This window comes from Dermacentor variabilis, chromosome 5 (assembly GCF_050947875.1).
Source record: "Dermacentor variabilis isolate Ectoservices chromosome 5, ASM5094787v1, whole genome shotgun sequence".
Lineage (NCBI taxonomy): Eukaryota > Metazoa > Arthropoda > Arachnida > Ixodida > Ixodidae > Dermacentor > Dermacentor variabilis.
Window position 1 is genome coordinate 202,053,054 of NC_134572.1, and position 27,631 is coordinate 202,080,684.

At 44.9% G+C, this 27,631-nt stretch overlaps 1 protein-coding gene and 1 pseudogene across 1 annotated transcript in view; one reads left to right on the top strand and one right to left on the bottom strand.

Annotated features, from left to right (window-relative positions):
• Nucleotides 1-27,631, top strand: part of LOC142583441 (nuclear factor related to kappa-B-binding protein) — a 588,296-nt gene that overhangs the window by 55,752 nt on the left and 504,913 nt on the right. The window contains exon 5 of the mRNA XM_075693910.1: nt 12,054-12,121. Coding sequence (XP_075550025.1) covers nt 12,054-12,121 — 68 coding nt within the window. The remainder of the gene's footprint in view (nt 1-12,053; nt 12,122-27,631) is intronic.
• LOC142582113 (uncharacterized) lies at nt 13,123-15,042 on the bottom strand (annotated as a pseudogene).

Genomic DNA, 27,631 nt, shown 5'->3' on the forward strand with positions numbered 1-27,631 from the left:
CGTCTGTACACCGTAGAGTCAGCGTAAAGAACGTCTAAAATTTCGGACGCTAAAAACATTCGCCGTTTCACTTCCCAGTCTTTTTGCCATGAATGCAGGTCCGAAACGGCATCAATCGAAGCCACCACCACCGCCATTCGATTATCGCGCTCTCGCATGCAGATCCGCTGGCAACCGTAGCCACATTGCCTAGCTGCTTCCACATTCGCTACCAAGCTTCTTGCTGTTCAATGCCGTGTTTTTCATTGAAGCAGTTTATGCACCGCTGTAATCTACGCCTTTGTAATCCTCGCCAATGGCTTCGGAGTGCGGAAAGCATAACACGTTGCATAATGCCGGTTCCCGAAAGTCAACTTCGCCCCAATACAACTCTCTTACGTGGTGAAGCATATCAAAAGTTTGAAGGGGCAATTGTCACGGAACATGGTATGTTTCCTTTAATTATACACACGTGCACCCGCCATCTCCTGTGACAATACGAGCACCGATACGCCTAAAGGCTGTTTCACGTGCTTCGACTGGAACGACGAAAATCGGTGCAGTCGCACGCGTCGCAGTGCGATTTTTAGAGGGCCCATTTCACATGATTGCAATTTCAACAATGCGACTAGTGTGCGACACCCAGGGTTGCTTACTGCCAGGTGTCGTGGCACACGCTGCATAATTATTTTATTGTAATGAATAATGTTTGCATTATAATATTGTTGACTTTTCTTTATTAGGAGCAAATAATATGCTTGTTTTGTAGTTCAGAAACCTGTTGAAGTTAAAATTTGTTCTGGAGGGCGCAACGGTGGTTTCTTAAGTTCAGTGTGGCATGGGCACGTTAACAGCTGTTCGCAGCTGTGGTTCCGTGCTGTGTGTTGTCTCATCTGCGTTCTATGACCGTTTCATTCTGCCTGCGCTACAACCATCTACAAGATGACCTATTAACAAGTTCATGTAGCTACCCTTACTGGCATATGCAGTATTTGGAATGCGGCTGCCACGAAGTTGTCGTGTCAGCCCTACAAGATCCTTGCACTGCGACAACCACCAACCCGAAAGCCCACGTCTGCCCCTGAACGAAGCTGCAAATTACTATCTTTGTGATTACTTAATGTGGAATAAAAATTGTGTTGTGAAATTCAACCTTAGCGCTAGCCTGGTTCGTCCATCTCGGTGCATGTGCTGCAAATATATATATGGGAGTCCTCTCTGAACATTTCTAAAGGCGCAAAAGTCAACGCATCAAATTTATTGAGCAGTTACCGTCACTTTTGTAGAAACCTGTACGTAGTATTATAGCATTCTAAAAGGCAGGCTTCTCGTCCACTTTGTTGTCCTGTGTCTCTTGGCTAACCACTCTTAGCAGGCTAACCGCTCACAGTTAGCCTGTTTTATGCAGATAGGTCACAGTCTTAATGCCATGTGATGTTTATGCAGTACACTGTTCACAAACTACACCAAAATGCAAACGGCAGGTAATGTAGATGCACACTGCGAGACATCAACACAGTGACGTTGGTTGAAGAAATGATGGTGAAATTTTTGTGTAGATGAATGAATGACATGTACTTATTTATCTATTCATTTATATACCTCGCAGGCTGCAAGGTTTGAGTATTAGGTGAGGGGAAATAAAAAAGTAGTTACAAAAGGAAGAACGGCACAACATTAAAAAAAACATCAAAAACAAAAAGCAGCACCAATACAATGCACCAACTAGCCCAACAACATGTTTTACTGATACAACATTACACAATACTTAACACATAATAGCAGAAAAAATTACCGCCCATGCACCCTGTACAGATGGTAAACCAGAGAAGCTGAAATATGCGGCCCCAATGTTTATCACTAGGTTAGTTCTGACAGTTCTGAATTATTGGTTATGTCTGTGTTTCTTTATGAGGTTATGCACACGTTTGGCTTGGGTTTATCACATTGTTTATTGGAAATGCCACACATTGTGCTTCACACAATCACCATCATAGAGAGTGCAATGAGTGGTTCATTGTGTTAATCCAGTGGGTCCATCAAAGCCTTTCTGAATTATGTTGTGCACTTGTGTTTTGTAATGCGTTAATCATACTATTTATGACTTGGCTATGCACTGTAGTTACCAAGTGACACACCGGGGCTGCACATTTCATTTAATGAAATACAGGGACACATTTTTGAACCTATTGCAAAGACAGAGAGAGACTGCTGCATGTTCGCTCTGCTGCAAAAGAGAAATGACCTCACTATCGATGTAGCCATTGGCCCGCCACACCTTTGCTGCGAGATAATTATGTCATCATGATCTTGTATTAACCCTGTCCCCCTCTGTGTCCCTTCCCTGTAATAATACATACATAAATGCATATGTTTTAAATGCATAAGCATTTCTATGGCTACCCAACGAGAAATTTGTCTGTCTGTCACGTAAGACGAATGCAATGGCTCATAACCCCCTAAACAATGGCTCATACCCCTGCATTAGGGTTTCTGTAATCAGACTACGAGTGTTTCGCCTGGCATAAACAGCTTTGCTGTAAAAAGAATGAACACTTTTCTGCTAGAGACCAAGACAATCATAAGACGCACTAACAAAAAGTTTATTGAACATGCCGTGCAAATGCTGGTTGATAAGCAATAAATCGAAGTTACACAAAAAGGAGAAGCAAAAACAGGTGTGTGTCCATACAGATCCCAACAGGAAACTCATCCATCTCTGGAAGTGTAAGACAGACCATGCTGACACAAGATTCTCCCAGTGTCTTTGCATCTACAGCTTCCATAATTTCTCTGGGCAGTCGATCTCAACAGAATGCTAGTTTCTTTCTCTACAATGCATTCTCGACATCTGAACATTCGTTGTTGAGGAAGAAGCTAGCATTCTGTGCTGATCTGCTGCCTAGAGAAATTATGAAGCTGTAGATCTAAAAACGCTGGGAGAATCTTGTCAGCATGGCCTCCATTAGAAATGGATGCATCTCCCGTCAGGAAACACACATTAATTTTTGCTTCTCCTTTTTGTGTATGTTCGGTTTATTGCTTGTCAGCCAGCATTTACTCGGCGTGTACATTAAACTTTCCGTTGTTAGATCATCTCGGTTTTCTTGTTTGTCCTATGTGTTCTCTGGTGCCGTTTGCAGCCAGGCAATTCTTTATTTTTTTAGACTGCAACAAGTCATTTTAATGGCCATTATGATGCTTCTGTGTACCTTATATAATTTTTTATTTTTGCAATGTTGCAAGAGGGTACAGTGTGAAGCAGTAAAAACAGTAAGAAACTCTTTTTTTTTCCAGTGGCATGAAACTGGAAGAATGTGCTTGCATAAGCAAGGTGCCAATCTGTCTATTACCCGCCGTGGTTGCTCAGTGGCTATGGTGTTGGGCTGCTGAGCACAAGGTCGCGGGATCGAATCCTGGCAACGGCGGCCGCATTTCGATGGGGGCGAAATGCGAAAACACCCGTGTGCTTAGATTTAGGTGCACGTTAAAGAACCCCAGGTGGTCAAAATTTCCGGAGTCCTCCACTATGGCGTGCCTCGTAATCAGAAAGTGGTTTTGGCACGTAAAACCCCAAATATTATTATTATTAATCTGTCTATTGGAATAAGAACAGTGTTTCTTGAAAGGCGCTGGTATGCTTGATTGGCTATTGTAATGCTTTCTTTCCTGCACTTGGAATTTTTCTGTATTTTCTTTCTGTAGTGTTTTTATTTATGTTTGGTTGCGTGAAGCACCAATTTTTATCTAGCCTTCAAAGCTGTCTTTTGTTTTTCTGGTAAACTGTATAAATCACCACGTTTTTGCAAGGAACCTTAGTTGGAATGACAGAAAGCTGAGCTAGTTGGTAATGATTCTATATGCAAAAAAGAGGTGAGGCATGCAGACAGGACACAAGAGTAGAGAAGTGGACAACACAAACGCCGAATATTAACTGAAGGGAGCACTGAGGCGAACAAAGAAAGAAGACACAAAACTCATCTGCGCAAGCTCTGGAATGGCATCACCACGTGTCAGTTGGGTACATGTGCCGGTCTATGTGAGAGATAGCTGTTAAAGGACTTAATCTCTTCTTTATGTAAAGTAATCGAAGGCTGACTCACGCACGCACTTCCACCATTATAGATATGACATGCCTCTACGATAAGACGCATATATTCATTCTTATTCCTGTACAATATCGCGCATTCATCTAACTCTGGCATGCAGTTACAACCTTGGCAATGTAGGGGAAGATTAGAAGGCGATCCACCAGTTAACAACCTTTTATGTTCCATTAGCCTCTGTTTGATACACCACCCCGTTTGCCCTACTTAGAACTGGCCACAGCTACGGGGAGTTTTATAAACCACACCCATACGACAGTCAGTAAAACTGTTGTTCTTATTGTGCTTCACTGGACAAATATCTGTTCTTTTTTTGCCTTTTACCTGCTCCTTTTTCCTCTGCACAGCAGCGCATATCTTACCTAGCTTATTGGGAGCAGTGAAAGCAACATTAACATCACATCTACTTGCAACTTTTTTAAGCCTGTGCGACACTGAATGAATGTACGAAATAGCCACCATTCTTTTTTTGCTATTACTGATTTCTGTAATCACGTCCGTCCCCCTCAAAACCGACTTCTTTAGGCGTTCAGCCACACTGGCCACTGCTACACTAGGATAACCTAGTGTAGTGTAGATATTTCGTTACGTTGATGATTACCTGATTTTCTGCAATAGAGAAGAATTCAATTCCGCTGCTACCTCAGTAAGTGAGCAATTTAATCTTTATGGAGGAGGAATAAAGTTCACCAAGGAATTTCTTCAGCGACGCGTAATTCAATTTCTAGACATTTCCTTGGTCTTCGAACAAAATCATGTTTGTTGGCTGTACTCCCCAAGATCTTCAAAGCCGTTGTTAAACTTTCATTCCAAGCATTCCAAAGTAGTAAAAAACGGAATTGCCATGTCGTGCCTTAAGTCTTCTCTCACCCGATCCTGCATGCACAAATGAGTGCCAGTTTTAATGTGCAGGTCTGGCGCCTATTAGAAGCAGGTTATCCTACTGTAGCAGTGGCCAGTGTGGCTGAATGCCTAAAGAAGTCGGTTTCAAGGGGGACGGATGTGATTACAGAAAGCAGTAATAGCAAAAAAAGAGTAGTGGCTATCCGTACATTCATTCAGTGTTGCCCAGGTTTAGAAAAGTTGCAAGTAGATATGATGTTAATGTTGCTTTCACTGCTCCCAATAAGCTAGGTAAGATATGCACTGCCGTGCAGAGGAAAAAGGAGCAGGTAAAAGGTAAAAGAAGAACAGATATTTGTCCAGTGAAGAAGAACAACACTTTTACTGACTGTCGTATGGGAGTGGCTTATAAAATTCCCCTTAGCTGTGGCGAGTTCTAAATAGGGCAAGCAGGGTGGTGTATTTATCAGAGGCTAATGGAACATAAAAGGTCGTTAACCGGTGGATTGCCTTCTAATCTTTTTTTACATTGCCAAGATTGTCAGTGCACGCCAGAGTTACATAAATGTGCGATATTGTACAGGCATATGAATGAAGATACTCGTCTTATGGTAGAGGCATAGCATATCTATAATGGTGGAAGTGCATGCATGAGTCAGCCTTCGGTTACTTTACATAAGGAAGAGATTAAGTCCCTTAACAGTTATCTCTCACGTAGACGAGCACATGTACCCAACTGACATGTGGTGATGCCATTCCAGAGCTTGCGCAGATGAGTTTTGTGTCTTCTTTCTTTTTTCGCCTCAGTGCTCCCTTCAGTTGATAGTCGGCATTCGTGTTGTCAAATTCTCTACTCTTGTGTCCTGTCTGCATGCCTCACCTCTTTTTTCTTTAGTTGGAAGTTAGCTCTCATCCATCTTTAGTGTCATACTGTTGATACTGCTTGTGTGTGTGTGTGCGCGTGTGCGTGTGCGTGTGTGTGTGTGTGTGCATGCGCGCATAGATTTGGATGTGAAATTGGGGCCTTGGGCGGGTGCATCGTTTGTCTCCTGTGCAGCCTCACGAATTCATTAACCATAGTGCAACAGAAATACAATTGACAAGAACAAAGTGAACATACATAGCACTTCATTCTTGTCCCTTCTATATCTGTCGCGCTTTAATTAATAATGAATACACACTAACTTGTCCAGTTTTCAGTTCTTATGTAGGGATCATAAGCCTGCTTGTGTCCTGAAATATCTGCATGGCTATGTATCCTGTAATTTAATTTTTGGCCATGTTCTTGCAAGTCGCGTGTCAACCTCCTGATTTTCCTGACAACCTTGTGGGATGTGCAGGCCTAGACAGTTTCTGGTGAATCCATGCAGGTGTGCAGGGTGTTGTAGTCTGTAAATTTGCTCTATAAGTGCTGCTTTGATTGCTTTCAGTTGAGCTTTTTTAGGTGTAGGATGACCTGGAATGGTACTCACTTGTATCTGGTTTAATCTTATGTAGTGTTGTACTACTGTTACACTGCTATTGCCACATCAGTGTACTATATGTGCCTGATGTTTGCTTGCATCTTCATGATTAGCAACCTCCTCTGTGTGTTTGGCAGTTGCATATAGTCTCCTGGCCTAATTGTTTAATCCCATATTGCGCGGTATGGGCCTGTTGTGTTTCAAGTTGAAGTGCTCCTGAGGTTGTGTTTCTGAAGGGAGGGGTAGTCGTCTTTGCATCTCATATGCTAGCTGTCATAGTATCTTGGGACGAGGTTCTGAGCTCTTGAGGTAAGGAATTTGTGCTGCAGGCTGCAACTCTACTCTGTCTAGGTGCTTGTCTGTTAGCTCTTTCTCATAGAGGTCTTCAAGCATGGTAAAGTTGGAAAGACCTGTTGTTACTCGTTGCCTATATTCAATGAGTTGTCTCCTTTGTGTGCTGCTGGTAATTCATACCACACAATACCTTGGACACAAGCACAGCATCTGCAATTTTCCATAGTATCCGCTCGTCCACCCCCCATGATTTCGAGATTATTCTTTTCACCAGGTGTAGAATTTACGTCCAGGCATGGCATAATTGTTTCACCCTCGTGTTGGCTCTGCCATTATGGTCTTACGCTAGCTGAGGATTTGTGGATGTTGACTTACTGATATATTTGTCCAGCTATGTGGAGTACAATGTTGCAATCTGGCGTAGTTCTTGACTCGTCTTTTTTCCGACGTCGATGTAAGCTGACTTAACAGAAAGCGAGAGGCCAGACTGGCCAAAAAAGTCTGCAGTGTTGTCGAGAGCTGGTTGCATCATTCTTGATTTCTGTATAATATAGCTTTCCCATAGACTGTAGTACTTCTTGTAGTACGCCTGTGTTGTTGGTGTGGCTGGGCCAAATGTACCTCCGACTCTTACCTGGAATTTTCTGTCTTTCAAAATGTTACTGTTGAACTTCAGTGCTCTACCAGAAATTTTCTTGTTCATCTTTCCTCTTATTAGAGTAGCATGAGGTACTGCTGTTTAAAGCCTCTTCACTCTCTTCATTCTTTCATAAGTGGTATTACACAATGCCCTGTAATAATGTTTCTTCTGCTTATGGCCCACTCATATCTGCCAGAAGGGACAACTCTTGAAAAAGGTTTTCCTTGTGCTGTGTGCATGGTGTAGTACGAGCATTCATGTATTTTGACATTTATACATCTGTAGAATCAGCTACCTGATAGATTACCAAGATACTGATCATGCTTATCTGTGCAGTGCTGTTGAACAATACATATTCATGCAATAAATGTTTACAAATTCGAAGTATAAAAAAAATGCTTGTTTTACAATTTTGCCCTTTGCTTTCGGTTGGTGTTAGTATTGCTTGTTAGATTTTGCATATGCATGCCCTATTTATGCAATAGCCTTTGGGTTCAATAAAGGATGAACTAAATCTAAGTGCAAGAGCTTTTTTTTTACTTGTGACTCCCATCGAAAGGCGACTGCCACGGCTGGCAACTCAATCCCTCACCTTGTGTTAGCAGCAGAATGTCATAGCCACAGTGGCAGATGAATAAATTGAAGAACAAGACAGATTTGTGTTTTTTCTTGCCTGTGTATAGGTAAAAAGTGCAATAAATACGTGAGTCAGAGCAAGAAAGCTGTTTGTGTTCCTTTATTGCATAAACTGCATATTAGTATGGTTGAAATGCAGAAATTTCTTTTAAACTCCCAGTTCTTGCATGTAGCATGGTACTTCATTACTTATAATGGTAGTAATCACAGTGGACATCTTTACATGGGTTTACACACTAATATATGTGATCACAAAGTTATTAGAAAATGTTATTAGAAACATGTAAGGCGTGGATGTTTCTGTACACTTGATCAGCTGTGAACATGCAAGAACCATTTGTACTTAAAAAATTAAAAGATTCACGGGAAGGGATGCAACTGGCTGACTTCATTATGCAAAAAAGAAGTGAGGCGTGCAGACAGGACACAAGAGTAGAGAAGTGGACAACACGAACGCCATTCATGTTCGTATTCGTGTTGTCCACTTCTGTCTGTCTGCACGCCTCACTTCTTTTTTGCATAATGAATCCTTACCAACTAGTTCAGCTTTCTGTCATTCTGGCTGACTTTACTGCACAGTTTTGATTTACTTTTCTTTAACGTGTCGTCTTCTACTGTTTCATCTCCACAAGAACAGGCTCTTTGCCTGCTTTTCGCATTGTTGCATGAGTTTTACATGACGGTACATTGTCACTGTGCGTGTCACTGTGTCACTGTGTCACTATCAAGCGAATAATTCGCTTAATTTTACTAACTGTAGAGTTAATTACCATTCAGAGGAAATGTTTATACAGGTGCAGTAAGGATGCAAAGTCCGCAACATATTCAATGTTTATTGGTTTTTGTGCAAGGAAAAATTTTTTCCAGAGATGTAACTTAAAGGGACACTAAAGCGAAACAATAAATCAGTTTAGACTAATGCAGCATTGTTTGAGAACCCTGCAGGCAGTCATTTCAAAAAGATAGTTTGATTATTAGATGAGAAAGTGAAGTTCCAACTACCAGTGTTTGAATTTCGCGCTGAAACCCCTGCGCCGGTACGTCAGCGTGACGTCAGGGATTCCAAAGTATGTTTTCGCATTTGGGCCGCGTTGGCTGAATAAAGGTTCCCGAAACTTGCCATGTTTAATATTTGGTTCCTTTAGAACACAGTGTAGTCAATCTGTGCCGCTATATATATAATTAGTAGGCCCTAGAAGATGCCATCAAAATCAAAGACGTCACAGCCCCCAGGTGCGGGAAATTAAGTAGGCGTCGCCACCCGTATTTCGTTCTTGCGCTTTTTCTGGCTTACCAAATGTTTTATCGTTATGAGAGTGGTGTTTTTGGTGTTGTAGAATGGTAATTTACTGATGCAGAAGAAATTGTCTTTCACTTTAGTGTCCCTTTAATGCGCATGACATATTCAAAAACAAGTTAACGACTCTGTTTATTCAACCTACAGAGTTAGTGCTATCGTTGAAAATTAATTACGATAGCCTACACATTTGCTCTCTCAAATTTAATAAGTAAGTGAGGTAAGATAACCTTCCAAGATGCATAGGGAAATTCACACTTGAAAACCGACAAGAAAATACAACTGCACAGTACCAGGTTCGGCACAACATTGAAACTTCGGGTACCTTGCTGTCTTGTCATTTGCCCTTGCCAAGGTTGAAATTATTTAGGCTGCTCCGTACGTACGATTTTTGTGCGCTATTTAAGAAAAGAAAATGTGAAGACCCCTAAAGGTCATGTCGTCTCGTGGCAACTCGCAGAGGTGTACGAAGCAAAAGTGAAAATGCACTTAATTACCTGCGTAGCATGTCACCGAACCGGTTGGTCGCAGCTGAAAATCGAGGGGTCGGCACTGCGCCTGCGATTTTCGTCGAAAATGACAGAAATCGCACTGCCTGTGTGGCAAAATCGTATCATGTGAACCAGGCTTAATAACTGAATGCTATTTCTAAATACACGTGAATAAATCGTCTAGAACTTCCTACTCGTGTGTTAGCTCACTGAACATCCGCCACTGCAGGTGAGTCCTCCACTAAATTACCTTCATTTAATTCGAACTTCTTTTAATTCAAACAAATTTTCGGGCCCCTCTGGGTTTCAATTATTAAGATTCGATTGTTTTTGTGTCGATGCTCCCTTTGCCTAAAATGATAGCGGGCCATGCCATAGCAATAGCACCTGTTTACCTGGGCCATCCTGCTGTAGCTGCATGTGGGCTAAAGGGGAGGGGGTGGTGGCGGAATCCGCCCCCCCTCCCAGAATAAGTTTCTGGCCATGCCACTGCAGTGTGAGCACCAGAATAAGGCAGGCCTTCACGGCTTTTTCAGATTTGCCTGTGGCGATTTGAGCCTGTAATTGCAGTAAAAGACGTGCATTCATTTTTTTGAACTGTCCAATTTTTCAGACGTTCTTGCGGCCCCTGTGGAGTCTGAAAAATCGGACGTTTACTGTACAACTGACCAAGAGAATGCGCGGTGGAAGGAGGACAGGAACACAAAGGATCTACACATTGAGGAATGAACGGGAAATGAAGTTGCTGCCACTTCTTTGAAAGAGCTTGAGCTCAAAACACAAAGTGTTGGGTGACACCGAAATGCAGGTTTTCCTTATCCAAACCGAAATAAACTCTTAAAGCAATGAAGCAACACACTGAAGCGTTGTGCGTGGGCGGAGAGTATGTCAGGACAGTTGAGGTTGACTTACCAGCTGTTGCGAGAGAACCTCATTTGTAACAAAATTTGGGCCTCATACCAATGAGCTTGCTATAAGTTGATAGAAATAGCTCATATTCGAAAATATCTGCTTCTGTATGTATCTCATTTGTATTCGTCTTTGACAATGTTCAACTTGATTTGGAATGGGTTTTACCATGTTTTTCGGAAATATTTTATTCACTATGCATTTTACTAACCCTTCCCTTCTGTTTTCTTTTGGAATAAAATGAACACCACTACTTATTATTCAAACTGGTCTAAGTTGTTTTTTTTTTAAACATGCTTACTAGAGAGCAACAGCATCAGGGCGGCATGGTGTCAGCCCATCTGTGTCACTGTATCACTCAGGCAGTTTTGCAAAGGCACTCAGGGAAAACCTGATAAACTCGGGGAATTCGAAAATGTCAGCTTTGGTTTGCAATGTGGGCTTCTTGGTAACGCATCTTGAATAGGTGTACGGTAGCACGATTAAATGATAGAACAAAAGCAGACATGCAGGGACACACACAGCGCTGTGTGTTTCCCTGTGTGTCTTCTATTCTCCTGTCTTTTAATCACGCTACTGTACACCTATTCGGCTTAGTAGACACCCTGTTTAGCACTGTGGCTTCAGGCTTGGCTTGGTTCTATGTTATGCTATGTTGCTGCTGATGAGAATCATCATCATCAGCCTGGCTATGCCCACTTCAGGGCAAAGGCCTCTCCCATATTTCTCCAACTACCCTGATCATGTGCTAATTGTGGCCATGTTGTCCCTGCAAACTTCTTAATCTCATCTGCCTACCTAACTTTCTGCTGCCCACTGCTACGCTTCCCTTCTCTTGGAATCTAGTCCATAACCCTTAATGACCATCTGTTATCTTCCCTCCTCATTAGATGCCCTGCCTATGCCCATTTCTTTTTCTTGATTTCAACTAAGATGTCATTAACTTGCGTTCCCTCACCCAATCTGCTCTCTTCTTATCCCTTAATGTTACACCCTTCATTCTTCTTTCCATAGCTCGTTGCATCGTCCTCAATTTATGTAAAACCTTTTTCGTAAGCCTCCAGGTTTCTACCCCGTAGGTGAGTACTGGTAAGACACAGCTGTTATACACTTTTCTCTTGAGGGATAATGGCAACCTGGTGTTCATGATCTGAGAATGCCTGCCAAACACACCCCAGCCCATTCTTATTCTTCTGATTATTGCAGTCTCATGATCCGGATATGTGGTCACTACCTGTCCTAAGTAGATGTATTCCCTTACCACTTCCAGTGTGTCGCCACCTGTCATAAACTGCTGTTCTTTTCTGAGACTGTTAAGCATTGCTTTAGTCTGATGAGAATATTCCCACTTGTTTTAAGTATACTCACTAGTGCACTGCTCTTGTCTCGATGCAGGCGGCTGTTCAGCGGGTGCAACTTCAAGTTTGGCAATCCCATACACTGCTTCTTCCTGCGGCTTAGGGGTGAGTCACTTCCATGGCTCAACTTTATGGCATGGTCTATAGCCCACAGCATAAGAGAAGTGGCTGTAGCAGGGCTGCCATTGGCTACAGGTGAAAGCTTGCCAGATGACAACCAAGTAGAATGCGATCCAGCCAGTGGCCGAGGTGCTTTGTACACATGGGCCATTCTACTGCTGTGTACTAATGAATGTGACCGCATTAGCCTGCAACAGCAACCTTCACATGTTGGTGACCTGGGCTGTCAGCAACACGGTGCACATGATCGCATGGCAAACTGACCTGTTGATTCCATAAGCTTGAGCTGCAGGTATGAGGGGGGTTAATGAGAGGAAATTGCACCACTCAGGAAGTTGCACCACTTGCTTGGTCCACATTTGAGTCTTACCTGACTACTACAATTAAAGTTGCGCATTTTATAACTGTGCCTTGTGGCCTGCATGGCTCTTGTTAAGGGGGGACATGGCTTTGAAAATCAACTTCCTTATTTCTTCATGGATTTTGATGAAAATTGGCACAAATGTTTAGAATGTCTCCCTGATGCTTCCATAAAAGTTTCAGAGTGATATCTTGAGAACATTTTATTAAATTTGATTCAGAAAATGTTTCTACCTTGAATTTTGTGAAGAGCCTGGGGAACTTAAAAAACGTGATAGAAGGCTTGTTAAGTACTGATTGCATAGCTAAATGCACGCTGAAGGTCGTGAAATTCTTGCTTTTTTCTTCTTCAACACAAATTTTTTGGAGTGTCATTTTTATGTTACCTTCATATCAAGCACACTTTCGGGGGGAACGAATAGCCACATCATAAAATTATAAAACGTCAAGGCCTAAAAGCAAGAACGTCACGACCTGCACTGTAGCCCAAGGAACAAGACAAAAAAAAGAACAGAGTCAGAATAGGCCAAACGGTAACAAAGAAATCAGCTGTGCAAACTGAGCAGAAAGGCAAAAACACAGTTTTGAGAAAAAGGCCTTCAAAGTTTTGCCTTGCCTCCACTCTTCTAAAATGCACCAGGATTGTATTCCTTGGTGTCCTTAGCACAGCAGGGCTTCTTGGGCATGTGCCTTTTATCTGATGTTGTTTCGATGCCTTTTTTTTTTCGTAGGGCATCCTTTTCTGCAGCTCTTTGAAGGGAATGCTTTCCTGGCTTTAATCCAAGTGAGGCACAAAACTGTCTGTATGCACGAAGCATTCCGGCGGTGTACTTGCAGACTGCCTCATTGACAGCTGTCTCCACTGAGATCAATGAAGCATTTTGCTCTTTTGGTAGAATTGACCAAATGACAGAGTGGAGACTTTCGGCTGCATTCTGAGTCTTCTTGCCTTGGCAACGGCTGAGTAGCTGAGGATCCGAGAGGCGTTGATACACAGGCAGCAACGCAGCTGAAACATGTGTTGCCAATTTGTACTTGTGTTCTGGCGGAGCTTTACTTTCAGCTTCTGCAGCCCGGTGTCTGCACCAGCTCAGGGGTCCTGGAGGGCAGAGCTCATGAAGAGGGTCTTTATCTGTTGAAGTGATATGACAGAAGGTTGCCATTATGGCCCTTTGCATATCATCTACTTCACTATTGTTACGGCCATGCCCTAATAATTGGTGAGCTTTTTGATTAGGTCTTGGGTCAGGCCACCCTTCCCTCCAATTGGTTTACTTCTGCTTTTTGAGACAAGTGTTTGCAGGGCTGTACCCATCCTCTTTTTCACTTGATTGATACAGTCCTCTTTGGTGAATGTAATGAAGCCATAAGCCTTGTCTTCACAAAGGGCCTGGAAAGTACGGCTATCCCCATCACAAACAATAGATGTGTAGCGGAGGTCATTCCTTTCCAGTGGCCTTCTGAACAAGATCAACGCTGCCTCGACCTCCATTCGGCTTGAGTTTGCATTGGTGTTCTTTTGGCACATGTGATTCTCTTTCCATTCACTGTAGCCTTCATCGTTTTAATTCGGCCCAAGTGTGCATCCATGGCATCTGTTCGAGAGCACAGCGCAGTCAAGCACCAGACCAGTGTAAAATTCAATTATTGTGGCCACACCAATATGGAATGCATGACCACGTGTCATCCATGTCCCGTCGTAGACTACCGTCACATGTTTTGTGAATGCCAGGTCCATTTCGCTGTAAACTTTCCGCACGGCTGCCACAGCATCAGAAAAAGACTTGCCGCAGCCATCTCACCAGCAGGCCTGAATTTTGATTTTAGATGTCTTTGCAATGTCTTATAGTGCAAGCCTCAGTGTGAAATGTTCATTACTGACGAAAAGTCAGTACAGTTGGCCCTCTGCTGGTGGTCTTAATTGCTTGCATTGCATGCATATTCACGTCAAAAGCCTTACCACCCTCTACTCGCGGCGATGACCATTCACTTGCAACAATGCCGCAGGCATTGCAGGTCAGTAGCATTCGTGCAGCCAATCCATGCCTTGTTCGCGAATGAACAGTCAGTCCCGGCTGAGAGCATTCTTGGCACAACGCATTCTTGTACAAAGCATTCAATGCTGTGACCTGCACCACCAAAAACTCATCCGCCAGCTCCACATTGGCACAACTTCCTCTCTCACCTGTGAGCTTCATTTTTCTCTCGGTCGCCGAAACAGAACTGAGTGATGTTTGCACTGTCTCGGCTCGCCCATGAGAAGCTTCTATCGATATGTAGTGCGGTTCAAAGTGAGCCTGAATTGTACTGCCGAATCTCGACTGCGTTTCATCCACCCGTGAGGTGCTTGGTCGCGGGTCCGAGTCGTCGGCGTGTGAAGTGCTTGGTTGCGGGTCCGAGTCGTCGGCGCGCGAGGTGCTAGGTTGCGGTTCCGAGGCATCCATACGTTGAGGGAACTGCTGCTGTGTGTCCACGATGTCTGCACCGCACTGAACATCAGCAGAATTGGCACTGGAAGCTGTTGACAACGCTTTACTTTTGGGCATCGGAGACTTGTGCTTATGGCTGCCAAATTGATGCGAAGTTTTGTATTTCTTCTTGCGCTGTCACCAATCCATGATCACAGCCGAGATCTAGAGCGAAACTACACCACGGAGCTTCAGAGCCGCTACCGAAACTATGGAGAGGCTCGTGATACGGGCGATAGAGAACGTAGCTGCGGGAAGAGCAGACGACGTGCGGCACTTTGCCCGCCATTGCTAGGGGCAACCGCTCCGGAGACCAACGGGGCCGCGCGCCGCTGTCACGTGGCGCGCGCCGCCAATCAGGAACCTCCGCGAGACCTCGAAACTTTTGCTTTTTCTGTGTTTCTTTTCGCTCGGAGGAGGCCAGGAAGGTGGCAGATTTGAAGCTGAAGAAATGCTCTTTCTGTTGCGACCAAGATGGCAACGCTCGGTTGCGCTGTTATGGAGATATCGTGGCTTGAAAAACACTTTTTGCGATTTCCGCATAACTTCTCATTGCCGTGGCTGAGACAAAATTTTTTTAAAGCACTTCTAAGCGGTTTTCAGGGAAGATATTTTTGAATCAGGTACAGAAAGGGTTATAAAAACTGAAAATGTGATTTTCAAAAAATCAGTTTTTCGGTCATTTTTCGCGATGCGAAAGCCACGTCCCTCCTTAAGTGCTGCTATTTCGACCTAGAGTCTAATTGCCTCAAATGGTGGTCTCTGATTGAGCTTTAGCTCTGAAAATGGTTATCTGCATTTGCTATGGGGAAGAGGCTCTGCTTCATATCGGACCTGTAAAATCAAAGAGAGATCCTTTCCAAAGTAGCGTTGGCCACAACCAAAAGTGTAGTTTAACTGGAGTTTAGGCCAAACTCCAGCTCTCACATAAAACCCCTCAATGTAAAACTCCTTTGCTGGGGCCTTTGAGACTTTTGGGGCCTTGGAGCTAAAAAAAAAAAGAAAAGCACTTTGTGGCTGATTGGTTTAGCCAGGTTTTTCATGTGCACCTCTAGTTCCGCGTCAGCTGTTGACCACCATACATAAGTACCACCCTGCTAGCTCCTTATTGTACGTGCTCCCCAGATTCCCTTTATGTTAGTTCTTTGAGAATGAGAACTTGCTGCTGTTTAGAAAACTCAGTGGCCATGAAGTAGGTAATTCTGGCTGACAGCCATTTCTGTCTTTACAAAAAAAGGTATTCCAGTTTGGATCAAGTACAGTAGGTCGTAAACTATATTTTGCTTGTGTGAAAAGTTTAATTTGAGCAATATTTCAGTGTATTGTGTGTGCGTGATGTTGGTAATTGTGACAGGAAGTAAATCCAACCAGTGTGTTTTCCTGCCAAGACACCTTCCTGCATGAGCAGTAGCATTTGAGAAAGGTAATTTACATCTGCACTGTCACTCAACTTCTTGAAAGAAAGTTTTGCAGTCACTTTAAGATACGCTGAAAAGGATTAAGGCGAAAGTCTGCGTGCTCATGAGACATTAATTAAGGGGGAAGAGGGGTTTAGGAACTTTTTTTTTATTTTTTGTCTAAATTTAATAAAAATTGTCACCTAGACAGAGTTTTTCATGCTGATTTCGAAAATATAATTACTTTTTAAATTGACTCAGTGATTCCACATATAATTAAAATTAATCACCTATTCTTTATCTAAAAAACTGTAAGAAGAGTATCAGCCAGAATGTTTATAAATGCATATGGCTGGATACTACAAAGTGTAAGCAACACAACTGTCGGACAACTTTTTTATATTGCAGGTATTACCAATTCTACAGCAATTTGAAGTTCAATCTCCAGACATGGCAATCATGTGGTTCAATTAGTAGCCAGATATTAAAATTTACAAAAGTGAAATTAAAGAATCTGCTCCTAGCATTGTGTAGTACACACATATAGCTACGTGCCGCTGTTAAAATTTGGTTCTATGTGCCCTGAAGACCGAGATAGTGCTTCGGCAAGTTTATAAAACACCAAAAATGAGATTTTGAGAAAACTTGAAAAAACAAAATGAGCTTACTTTTATAACAGAACACCACGAAATATTTAAATATATACAAGTGCTATTGCATTAGTAGCCTCCAGGAATGTAGTCTGTCTGGCTAGTGTCTGTATGGTGATGCCTTCCGAGCACCCGCTGCAAGTTTTCAGCAGATGCTTGCTCAGCAGACGTAGCCAGCATATAGTTTTTTCCGGCAGCAGTGTTGTCAACGGGACCTGCTAGTTCCAATTTTTGGTCAGTAGCAGGAGTTGGCGCTAATGCTTAAAGTTTTACTTGAGCTTCACTGTCACTATGGCGAAAAAATTTCGACTACAGAATAGTAGCGTCGTCCCGAAATGTCAATGAAACGTGGCCGTTGTCAGGAGTGCTTCGAGGGACTGGGCCTGACATGCCATCGGGATTTCCGGCTCCGCTCGACTGCAGAAGCGGGCGGCCTAAATATAGACCTTTTTCGTCCACGCTGCGGAAGCAGTGCATTCATGACCCCAGTAAACTTCCGGTCATGCATTTCTGACAGTCAAGTTAGCGAAGAAAACGGAACTATCTTGCGCATAGTTTACTGTGGGCACATATTCTTGATGTGTTCAAATATAAGGAAAGTGTGGCATGTGTTGACCTCGTGTATGGGCTTTTTTTGTTGGACTGAACAATAGAATTCACTTGTAGAGCTCTCCAACTTCACAGCAAAATTGATGCCAGCTGGAGGGTTCTGTAAATTTATAGGCTATTAACTTGTGTTGTTCCAGAGGGCTTAATCGGAAGTCTTCTGGGAAGCCTGTTTGTAAGCATGAAAAGTTAGACGTAGTGTGAGCACGGCTGAATAAATGTACGCTCGCCAACTGAAAAAATTCAAAACAGAGATTGACATTTCGGCGCCCAATACGGGTGCCCTGTTCACAATGAACGAATGCATGGTGGTCTTTATTATATACGCGTTGGAAGACGTAATGCGCTTGCGCACAACTCAGGGAGGGGTCCCCGTGTCCGGTTTATCGTGTTAGTAGTAGACTGTATGCATTATTGGGATGATAATTTTTGTTCTCTCTTTCGATGATAGAAACCGAATAGAACAGGGCGCTAGAGACCATGTGTCCTTTGGCTACATCACTGCGATGCTGCTGTAGCCTTCTTTTAAAGTTCCCCGTCTCGCCTACGTAGCACACATGGCAGTTCTGGCGAGGAATTTGGTAGATGACGCCCGGAAATTTTTCTTTTTCGAGGCGGTCTTTCACTCGGACGAGTTGTCGTTTTAGCTTGCTTGAAGGGACGTGGCAGATTTGTACATGCATGAACGCACACACACGTTATGTCACATTGGCGAGAACAACAGCGTCTATCGTTAGACCAATAGTTCGACACACTGGTGCAGCCAGCATAACCGGGCGCGGCGAACGGACTTCGACGTGGCCAGCGTCGAGCGATGCTCACCCGTGTGCCAGTAACGTCGGACCATAAACGCTCCTCATCGATGTCATCAGGAAACGGCGTGGTGGGGTGTCGTTTCTTGACATTGTACGCCGACTTCCTCTTCCTTCTTTTTTTTTCTTCTAAATTTGAACTTCGTAGCGAACTTTGGAGTCGAGGTTGGCATCGCTGTCACCGGGGGAAACCTCGTTGGCACGCACGGCATGTGCGGAGCGGCCGCAGAGTGATGCAGACGACGTCAATCTAGCCAATGGCGTGGCTAGCTGAGGGTCATGTGCCTCTGTCGGTCAATTACAGCATGCATTGGGTCTTCTTTTTGAGGCAGAATTTCTTCGCTGCCAATGTGCAGACGGAGCTGGTGGTGGCGGGAAAATGAAGATGAGAGACTGCTCTTTCAAACAACATACGGGTCGGCATGACCGAACGACTGCGGGGGCCGTCACGTGCCGTAGAAAAAGCACTTTTTTAGGGAAACATTGGCTCATATTTAGCCCACACTGGTGACAAAAATTTATATTACGGCTAAAATATTGATTTAGAATGCGCAAAATTTGGCGAAGTGGTAGAATAATAGTTGGAAATTCCGAAAATACCGTTTTCAAAATATTGATTTTTTCTAGATTTTTCTGTCTCTAAAACCAGTGTCGCCCCCTTAAATTACTTGACATTGTCATTCAAATGTGTTGTTACTTCTTATTACTTGTTTTGTACCCCCAAAGGTTGTGGGTTCGAGTGCCTTAACACCACTGGTCGAGGGAATGACCCCCCTCAAAGGTGGTGGGTACGGGTGCTTTAAATATTTTAATTAACTGTGCCTTAATTAACTTCACCTTAAAACCAATAGTCATGGGTTCGACGCTCACCAGTGGTTGTATGTTCGACTCCCATCAATTTTGGGGCTATTGAAGTTTGGTGCCATAATGCCAGATGGTCAATTTTTCGACCCATGAGCCATTTAAGGCTTTTGCCTTAATTAATTAATAAAGCGACCCATGCTGCCAGTCGTTTTATGGTTAACAACATATTCTAGTCTGAAGGCAGAGTCGCAGAAAAGGCACACCAGACACACCTCATAGGCGCTACTAACAACTTCATTCGAAACCGTGAGATGTAGTGGATTCATTATGCAAAAAAGAGGTGAGGCGTGGGGAGGTGCACTGAGGCGAAAAAAGAAAGAAGACACAAAACTCATCTGCGCAAGCTCTGGAATGGCATCACCACGTGTCAGTTGGGTACATGTGCTCGTCTACGTGAGAGATAACGGTTAAGGGACTTAATCTCTTTCTTATGTAAAGTAATCGAAGGCTGACTCACGCACGCACTTCCACCATTATAGATATGCCGTGTCTCTACCATAACATGCGTATTTTCATTCTTATGCCTGTACAATATCGCGCATTCATCTAACTCTGGCGTGCAGTTACAATCTTGGCAATGTAAAGAAAGATTAGAGGGTGATCCACCGGTTAACGACCTTTTATGTTCCATTAGCCTCTGATTGATACACCACCCCGTTTGCCCTACTTAGAACTGGCCACAGCTAACGGGAATTTTATAAACCACACCCATACGACAGTCAGTAAAACTGTTGTTCTTATTGTGCTTCACTGGGCAAATATCTGTTCTTTTTTTGCCTTTTACCTGCTCCTTTTTCTTCTGCACGGCAGGGCATATCTTACCTTGCTTATTGGGAGCAGTGAAAGCAACATTAACATCATATCTACTTGCAACATTTATAAGCCTATGCGACACTGAATGAATGTACAGAATAGCCACTACTCTTTCTTTTGCTATCTGTAATCACATCTGTCCCCCTTGAAACCGACTTCTTTAGGCGTTCAGCCACACTGGCAACTGCTACACTAGGATAACCTGCTTCTAATAGGCGCAGGACCTGCGCATTAAAACGTGCTCATTTTGTGCATGCAGGATCGGCAGAGAGGACTTAAGGCACGACATGGCAATTCCGTTTTTTACTACTTTGAAATGCTTGGAAAGGAAGTTTAACAACGGCTTTGAAGATCTTGGGGAGTGCTGCCAACAAACATGATTTTGTTCGAAGACCAAGGAAATGTCTAGAAACTGAATTACGCGTCACTGAGGAAATTCCTTGGTAAACTTTAATCCTCCTCCATAAAGTTTAAATTGCTCACTTACTGAGGTAGCAGCGGAATCGAATTCTTATTCCCTATTGTCCTGTCTGCACGCCTCACCTCTTTTTTGCATAATGAATCCTTACCAACTAGCTCAGCCTTTCTGTCGTTCGAAGAAATAAGCCCTTTTCCTGTAGAAACATTTTTACTGGCAACATTCCAGTGTGTAATTAAAAAAAAAAAGGTTTTAACCCTTGAAAAAGGTTTTAATGTACTTGAAGTCGATGCTGATTGCGTGGAGAGATGGCGTTTTTCTGCAGAAATCGGGCATTTGTTTCGGCTCAAAGGTTGCCCCTATTCTTAGCAATATTTACCTGAGTAAGGTTGACGGCTGCTTAGAGGAAGCCTTAGGTGATTGCGTCATAAAGATATTTCGTTACGTTAATGATTGCCTGATTTTCTGCAATAGGGAAGAATTCTATTCCGCTGCTACCTCAGTAAGTGAGCAATTTAAACTTTATGGAGGAGGATTAAAGTTTACCAAGGAATTAAAGTTTACCAATTGTCAATTACCAAGCTCGAAGATTGCTCAGTGTAGTCCTTGCACAGTTATGCAAACAGCCTAATCACTCGCGTTCATCTTTGTTGGTTGCGTCAAAATCATTGATGACCACGTGGTTTCTCAGCCTCATTTGACCAACAGTTGGTTTGACTCGCCACCGAAACGGAAGATGGCTGGTGCGCCCTCTGACCATCGTCAATGCACGAGGTTGCCAGGGAAAAGAAAGCGCATGGCTATAGATTTAGAAACTAAGTGCTTGTAACCGATGAGGCGATCGTCGCGTATATGTTTGCATCAGATATCGACTGCGCCGCCGCCGGCGATGGCGCGGTAAGGCAAGCTGCCTCAACATTGTCCACACAGGAGGCCCGGCAGATGATTCAGTTCCTCCAGGACTTTGTTTTCACAAGGAATCTTCCGCTGCACTACATGGAGCACCAGGATGCCTTGGAGAAGGATGTCGGCAAGCTTCGCGTAAAGCATGCAAGGTTGACGGACATAGGGTTTTCTCGTGCAAGCCAATGAGAAGCACATGGCGAGATGCTTGTGGCGATCTCGCATCAGCGTTTCTTTTGAATCTCTCAAGATGACAGGCTGCCGTGGCAACCTTCTCGCATTTTTTAAAAGGCCCCTTTTGGTGCCAACAAAGCAATGCCTCGGCGATGCTCACATATCGCTTGCCACCTGTGACCTTCTTTGCTGCGGCTTGTTGCATGCGAAGCAGTTAAATGAGCCAGCAGAATCAGGAGCCAGATGGAGGAAGGTGGTGGGGAGGGGCACTGGCCTCCCCACCATTAGTTTTCTCACATCAGCTGTACATCAGGCAGACAATAGATGGCAATTGTCAGAACTAGCAAGATCATTTGAAAGATCTAAAGAAGGTATACTCTGTGTTGTCCAAAATAACAGAAGTCTGACTTACACAAACATTACTTCTTCTTTTATGTGAAATGCTTTCAATAGCTCCCGTGGGATTTTGTCTTTGCTTCTTCCCAGGATCTCCATATCATGAAATCTCGGCTTACAAGAGCAGGCTTTATAGTGTGCTGAAAGATATGCAATCACCTTCAAGTTATTAGCACGCTCCCTCATTCGATCATTGACGCAGTGGCCAGGGCACATATTCTTAAACGTTCGCCTTCTGCTAAACTATCGCCTTGGCCACGCCTCCGCCAACGGCATGCGCTGATTGGCAGTTTTAGCAAAACTGGAAAATAAACAGCGCCATCTAGTAGTTCCGGCCTATGTCATTTTAACATCATGGTGTTGATGGGTGGACTTGACATATATTCATTTAACCATAGAGTTTCTCACTATAACACCTAGAGGGAAATCTGGCACCATTGTCTATGGGAGTTTTAAGGGGTGCCGTGCTGTCATGGGAATGAGGGTATATGTGTCTGCGAGGCTCGTGTTGGCTGGTGTTGTAAGAGGCTTCGTCTAGAACGTAGATTTGGCTACACAGATAACACATTCTTAAAGTAAAACCTTCATAGAATGTTTCTCAGGCGATGTGAATGTCTCTCAGGCGATGTGAAGCGTTCGACAGCGCATATTGGTTGTGCACACTGTCACGGGTAAGCAGTCACTTGATTAATTGAACGTGAATATCGCGGTGGCGAAGCTATCGTGGAAGGCGAACGTATGAGAATACAGCCCCAGTAGTTTGACCTACGTAGGACTTTCCAGAAGACAGGGGGATTTCAACTTTCCAAAGGCAGAGGCAAAATATGTATTAATGCATTAGCAATCTTTGGGTACTTCACGCACATTCAGGCATTTATTTATCATTTGGTCGGTCGTTGTGGATGTAGTCAAGCATTGGTTGAAAACTCGTCTGGCAAGGAAACATATTGGTGCCAAAAAAACGTGCACTCACCAAGAATAAAATGAAAATAAAAAATAAATCTCAAAATAAAAAATAAAAATATTGCTACGAAACAGCCGCCACAGTGTGGCTGCACTGAGGAGGACAAAGACGTGTGTGCCGGCTTGATATAGCGTCGCAATTTTGGCCTCCGTAAGCTTCCCTGTAAATAAATTGTAAATAGTATTTGGCTTCAGCTTCACGTAAAATTAATTTGGTGGAGGAGGTGGTAGTTCCCCGTATCCGTCATGGAGCTTCGCAGCGGTCGCAACGGCGACAATGCTACTTTGGCTCCTGCTGGCGGCACTTCATCTACGCAAGCGTCTCCGCCTGCAGCCCCGACCTACGTCGCCGTTTCCCCACCCTGCGATCCTGGTGTTTTCAACGGAGTCGGCAGTCCTGATGTTGATGACTGGCTCCGCTTATACGAACGTGTCAGCACCAGTCACAGGTGAGATCCGACTATTATGCTTGCCAACTTGCTTTTCTACCTCGACGGAGCTCCATTGGCGTGGTTCCAGACTCACGAAGAGGAGATCTCGAGCTGGGATCTCTTGAGGGACAAGCTATGCGATCTTTTTGACAATCCGTTTGGACGACAAATCAATGCCAAGAAAGCCCTTGCCACAAGTGTACAGACGTCGACAGAGTCCTACGTGTCATACATTCTCGACGTCTTGGCCCTTTGTGCCAAGGCTGACCCGACCATGTCTGAGGACGATAAGGTTAATCACGTCCTCAAAGGCATTGCTGACGACGCCTTCAATTTACTAGTGTTTACGAACGTCACCAGTATCGATGCGATCCTCAAGCAGTGCCGCCGTCTCGAGCATGCTAAAAGCCACCAGGTATCCGAGCACATCACGCGACTTCCCAACACAGCTGCTACGTCATCCTGTGACGACCTCTTCCACCAGCCATCGCTATGTGACAACTTGACCTGCATCATTCGTCGTGAGGTTGAAGCGGCACAACCGGCGGCCCCTTCATTCCCGTTACCTGATCATTCTCCGGTGACAATGTCCTTGATCCAGGCCGTCGTCCATCAAGAGTTGTCCGACGTCGGCCTGCAATCCATTCGTTCTGTACGCTCGCAACCTTTGTCATCACGCACGTCCTCACCGCGCTCTTCTTACTCCTCTTATGGACAGCGCAACCCCTCCGAATGGCGAACCGTGGACGACAAGCCGATCTGTTTTAAATGTCGACGCATTGGACATGTCGCTCGCCACTGCCGCAGCTGCTGGACTTCTCCGACGCGCTATTGTCCTGATTATTCCCCTCGCCCCTCTAGCGCATCCTTTTCCATCCTATGCCCACTCCTATGCATCCTATGCCCGCTCCATCATCTGACCCTGCGACACCTTTGGCACGACCGCGCTACTCCCGCTCGCCTTCTCCCTCCCACCGCCAATCTCGCTCACCCTCGTCACGCCGTGCTCCTTCTCCGACCTACTCGCCGCACCCCTGACCGGAAAACTAGACAGTGCAGCTTCTGGAGGTGAAGCTGCATTGACGACATTGGCACGAAATCCTCGCTTCACCTTACCCACGAACAAGAATCTTTTGGACGTTCTCGTTGACAATGTTCCTGTGTGCGCGTTGATTGACACCGGGACGCATGTGTCCATTATGAGTGCTGCTCTTCGCCGTCGGCTCAAGAAAGTTCTGACGCCTGCCTCGAACTGAGTTGTACAAGTCGCCGACGGAGCGACTGTCGCTATTGTTGGCATGTGTTCTGCCCGACTCACCATTGCTGAGAGACACACCGTCGTTCTCTTCACCGTCATTGAGCATTGCCCTTAAGAACTCATTCTCGGTCTGGATTTTTTTGCCAATCATTCTGCCCTCATTGACTGTTCGACCGGCTCACTTTGCCTTGACTTGCCTCTTCTTGCCGACCCTGTGGACCCGCCTCCAAGCCATCTGAGCTGCATGGATTTTATTCGCCTACCGCCTCACTCTGTGACACACATCGGCTTGTTGTCCTCACCAGCTGTACCTGACGGCAATTACGTGGCCGCACCAATTCTGGCCGTTATGCTTACACATGGTGTTACCGTGCCGCACACTGTGCTGAAAATTACTGGCAACCGCACCTGCCTTCCACTTTTGAATTTCGCGCTAACCGCGCAAGTTCTGCCTCAGGGGATCTCCTTGGCTATAATTAGCGCTTTGCAGGATGATGAGGTCGAGCCATTCACAGTGGAAGATCGTTACAGCTCAGCCTATACCGTGACGTCATTGCACGGTACTGACATCGACATTAAGAAGATGGTTTCCTCTGACCTTACACCTGCTCAAGCTGAAGCTCTTTGCCGCATTCTTGAAGGCTATTGCGACATTTTTGACTTCGACAATAGACTCTTAGGTCAAACGTCCGTCGTGACCCATTGCATAAATACTGGCGATGCGAACGCTATTCACCGACGTCCATATCGTGTTTCTGCGTCGGAACGAGCTGTTATCCAACAGGAAGTCAAAAAGATGCTTGCCAAGGACATTATCGAGCCTTCCTGTAGTCCCTGGGCATCTCTCGTTGTACTTGTCAAAAAGAAGGATGGAACGTGGCGCTTTTGTGTAGGTTATCGCCACCTGAACAAAATCACAAAAAAGGACGTACGCTTTGCCACGTATTGATGACGCTCTAGACTGCCTGCACGGTGCCACCTATTTTTCTTCTATCGACTTACGGTCCGGCTACTGGCAGATATCCGTCGATGACATGGACAGAGAGAAGACTGCATTTGTTACCCCTGACGGCCTTTATCAGTTCAAGGTGATGCCTTTCGGTCTCTGTAACGTGCCCGCCACCTTCGAACGAATGATGGACTCTTTGCTTCAGGGGTTCAAGTGGTCCACCTGTTTGTGCTATCTGGATGATGCCATCGTTTATTCGCCCACATTCGACACGCATCTAGACCGTCTTTCAGAGATTCTTGACGTGTTCTGCCGCGCCGGTCTCCAGTTGAACTCGTCAAAATGTCATTTCGCTCGCCGCCAAATCGCGGTTCTTGGACACCTCGTAGACACCAGAGGCGTGCGACCCGATCCGGACAAAATTCGTGCCGTTATGAATTTTCCTGTTCCGAAGTCTACCAAGGACGTTCGTAGTTTCGTAGGGCTGTGCTCTTATTTCCGACGCTTTGTGAAGGATTTTGCAACCATCGCACGTCCCCTTACCGACCTCTTGAAGAAAGACGCCCCTTTTGCTTGGGTTCCTGACCATGCCACATCTTTTTTGCACGTGACTACTCTCCTTACCACGCCTCCAGTTTTGGTCCACTTTGACCCGTCTGCCTCAACGGAAGTTCGAACTGATGCCAGTGGTCACGGCATAGGAGCAGTGTTAGCACAACGCCAGCGTGGACATGATCGCGTTATAGCCTATGCCAGCCGACTTCTATCACCCGCCGAGCGCAATTATTCAATCACGGAGCGCGAGTGCCGTGCTCTTTTGTGGGCTGTTGCGAAATTTCGTCCATAGTTGTACAGACGCCCCTTCTGTGTCATCACTGATCACCACGCTCTCTGCTGGATATCCTCGCTCAAGGACCCCACGGGATGACTGGCTCGCTGGGCGTTACGCCTGCAAGAATATACCTCCTCCATGGTATATAAGACGGGATGCTTGCACCAGGATGCCGATTGTTTGTCCCGCTACCCCGTCGACGTACCGGCTGATGCGGACGCCATCGCATGCGTTTTCTCTGTGTCCCAGTTTCTTCAAATCGGCAACGAGCAACTGCGCAATCCTTCATTACGAGCCCTCATCGACCGTCTGGAGTCAACTCCTGGCGACGCCTCTCTCCGGATGTTTCTCCTTAACCCTTTGAGGGTCGAATTATTTTGAAAAAAACTTTCCCAGGTGGTCCAATTACTTTATTGCGGATCTTGAATGTACAAGATGTATAAAGTCGGGAATATATAGTAAAAAATAATTATGAACAGTATTTTGGTGTCGGCATCACTCAGAACTACAAAATGTTCAATAGTATTTCCGAGCGTGGTACTCCTTGAGACACGGGTCTACGCACAGCGCCTTATCACAGTCTGCACACCTAAAATGCATGTCTGTTCTCTTGGAGCGAGGTGAGGAGTTGTGTTGGCGCACACATGACATCTCTGCGTGTGGCTGCCTTGGGCAGAGGTCTGAGGTATGTACCCTCTCGCGTAAGCGCGTTGCCGCGGAGAGCGAGAATACCTAGTGAGCGGTGGTGATAAACAAGCTAAGAGCAGGGCCAATCAAGGTAGAAATCAACTTCCACCGCCTGCGAAAGAGTGCCGACAAAGAAAAAAAAATTACGTTTCACGCGCCTCCGTTGCAATCACGCGGCGAAACCGAAACTGCCGCAGTCTGAGCGACGCACTGAAGCTAGAAATTAGTTCTGTTTATTTCCCCAAAAAGGTAGTACAAATTTCAAACGCTTCTTGTAAGTGCTAAGAGGTGGCAGCACCTCACGGTAAGCATGCATCGTCATTATGGCGCGAAATTTCAAACGGAGGGTCGGAACTGTACCCATAAGGCAAAGACCTTGCGGGACAGAAAACCGCTGCCGTACATGTACGGGAAAAACCTTCAAAGGGTTAAGGAGGGGGCATTGTACCGCCGCAATTTTGATCCACAAGGCCTTGACCTTCTACTCGTCATTCCATCGCACCTGCGTTCGACT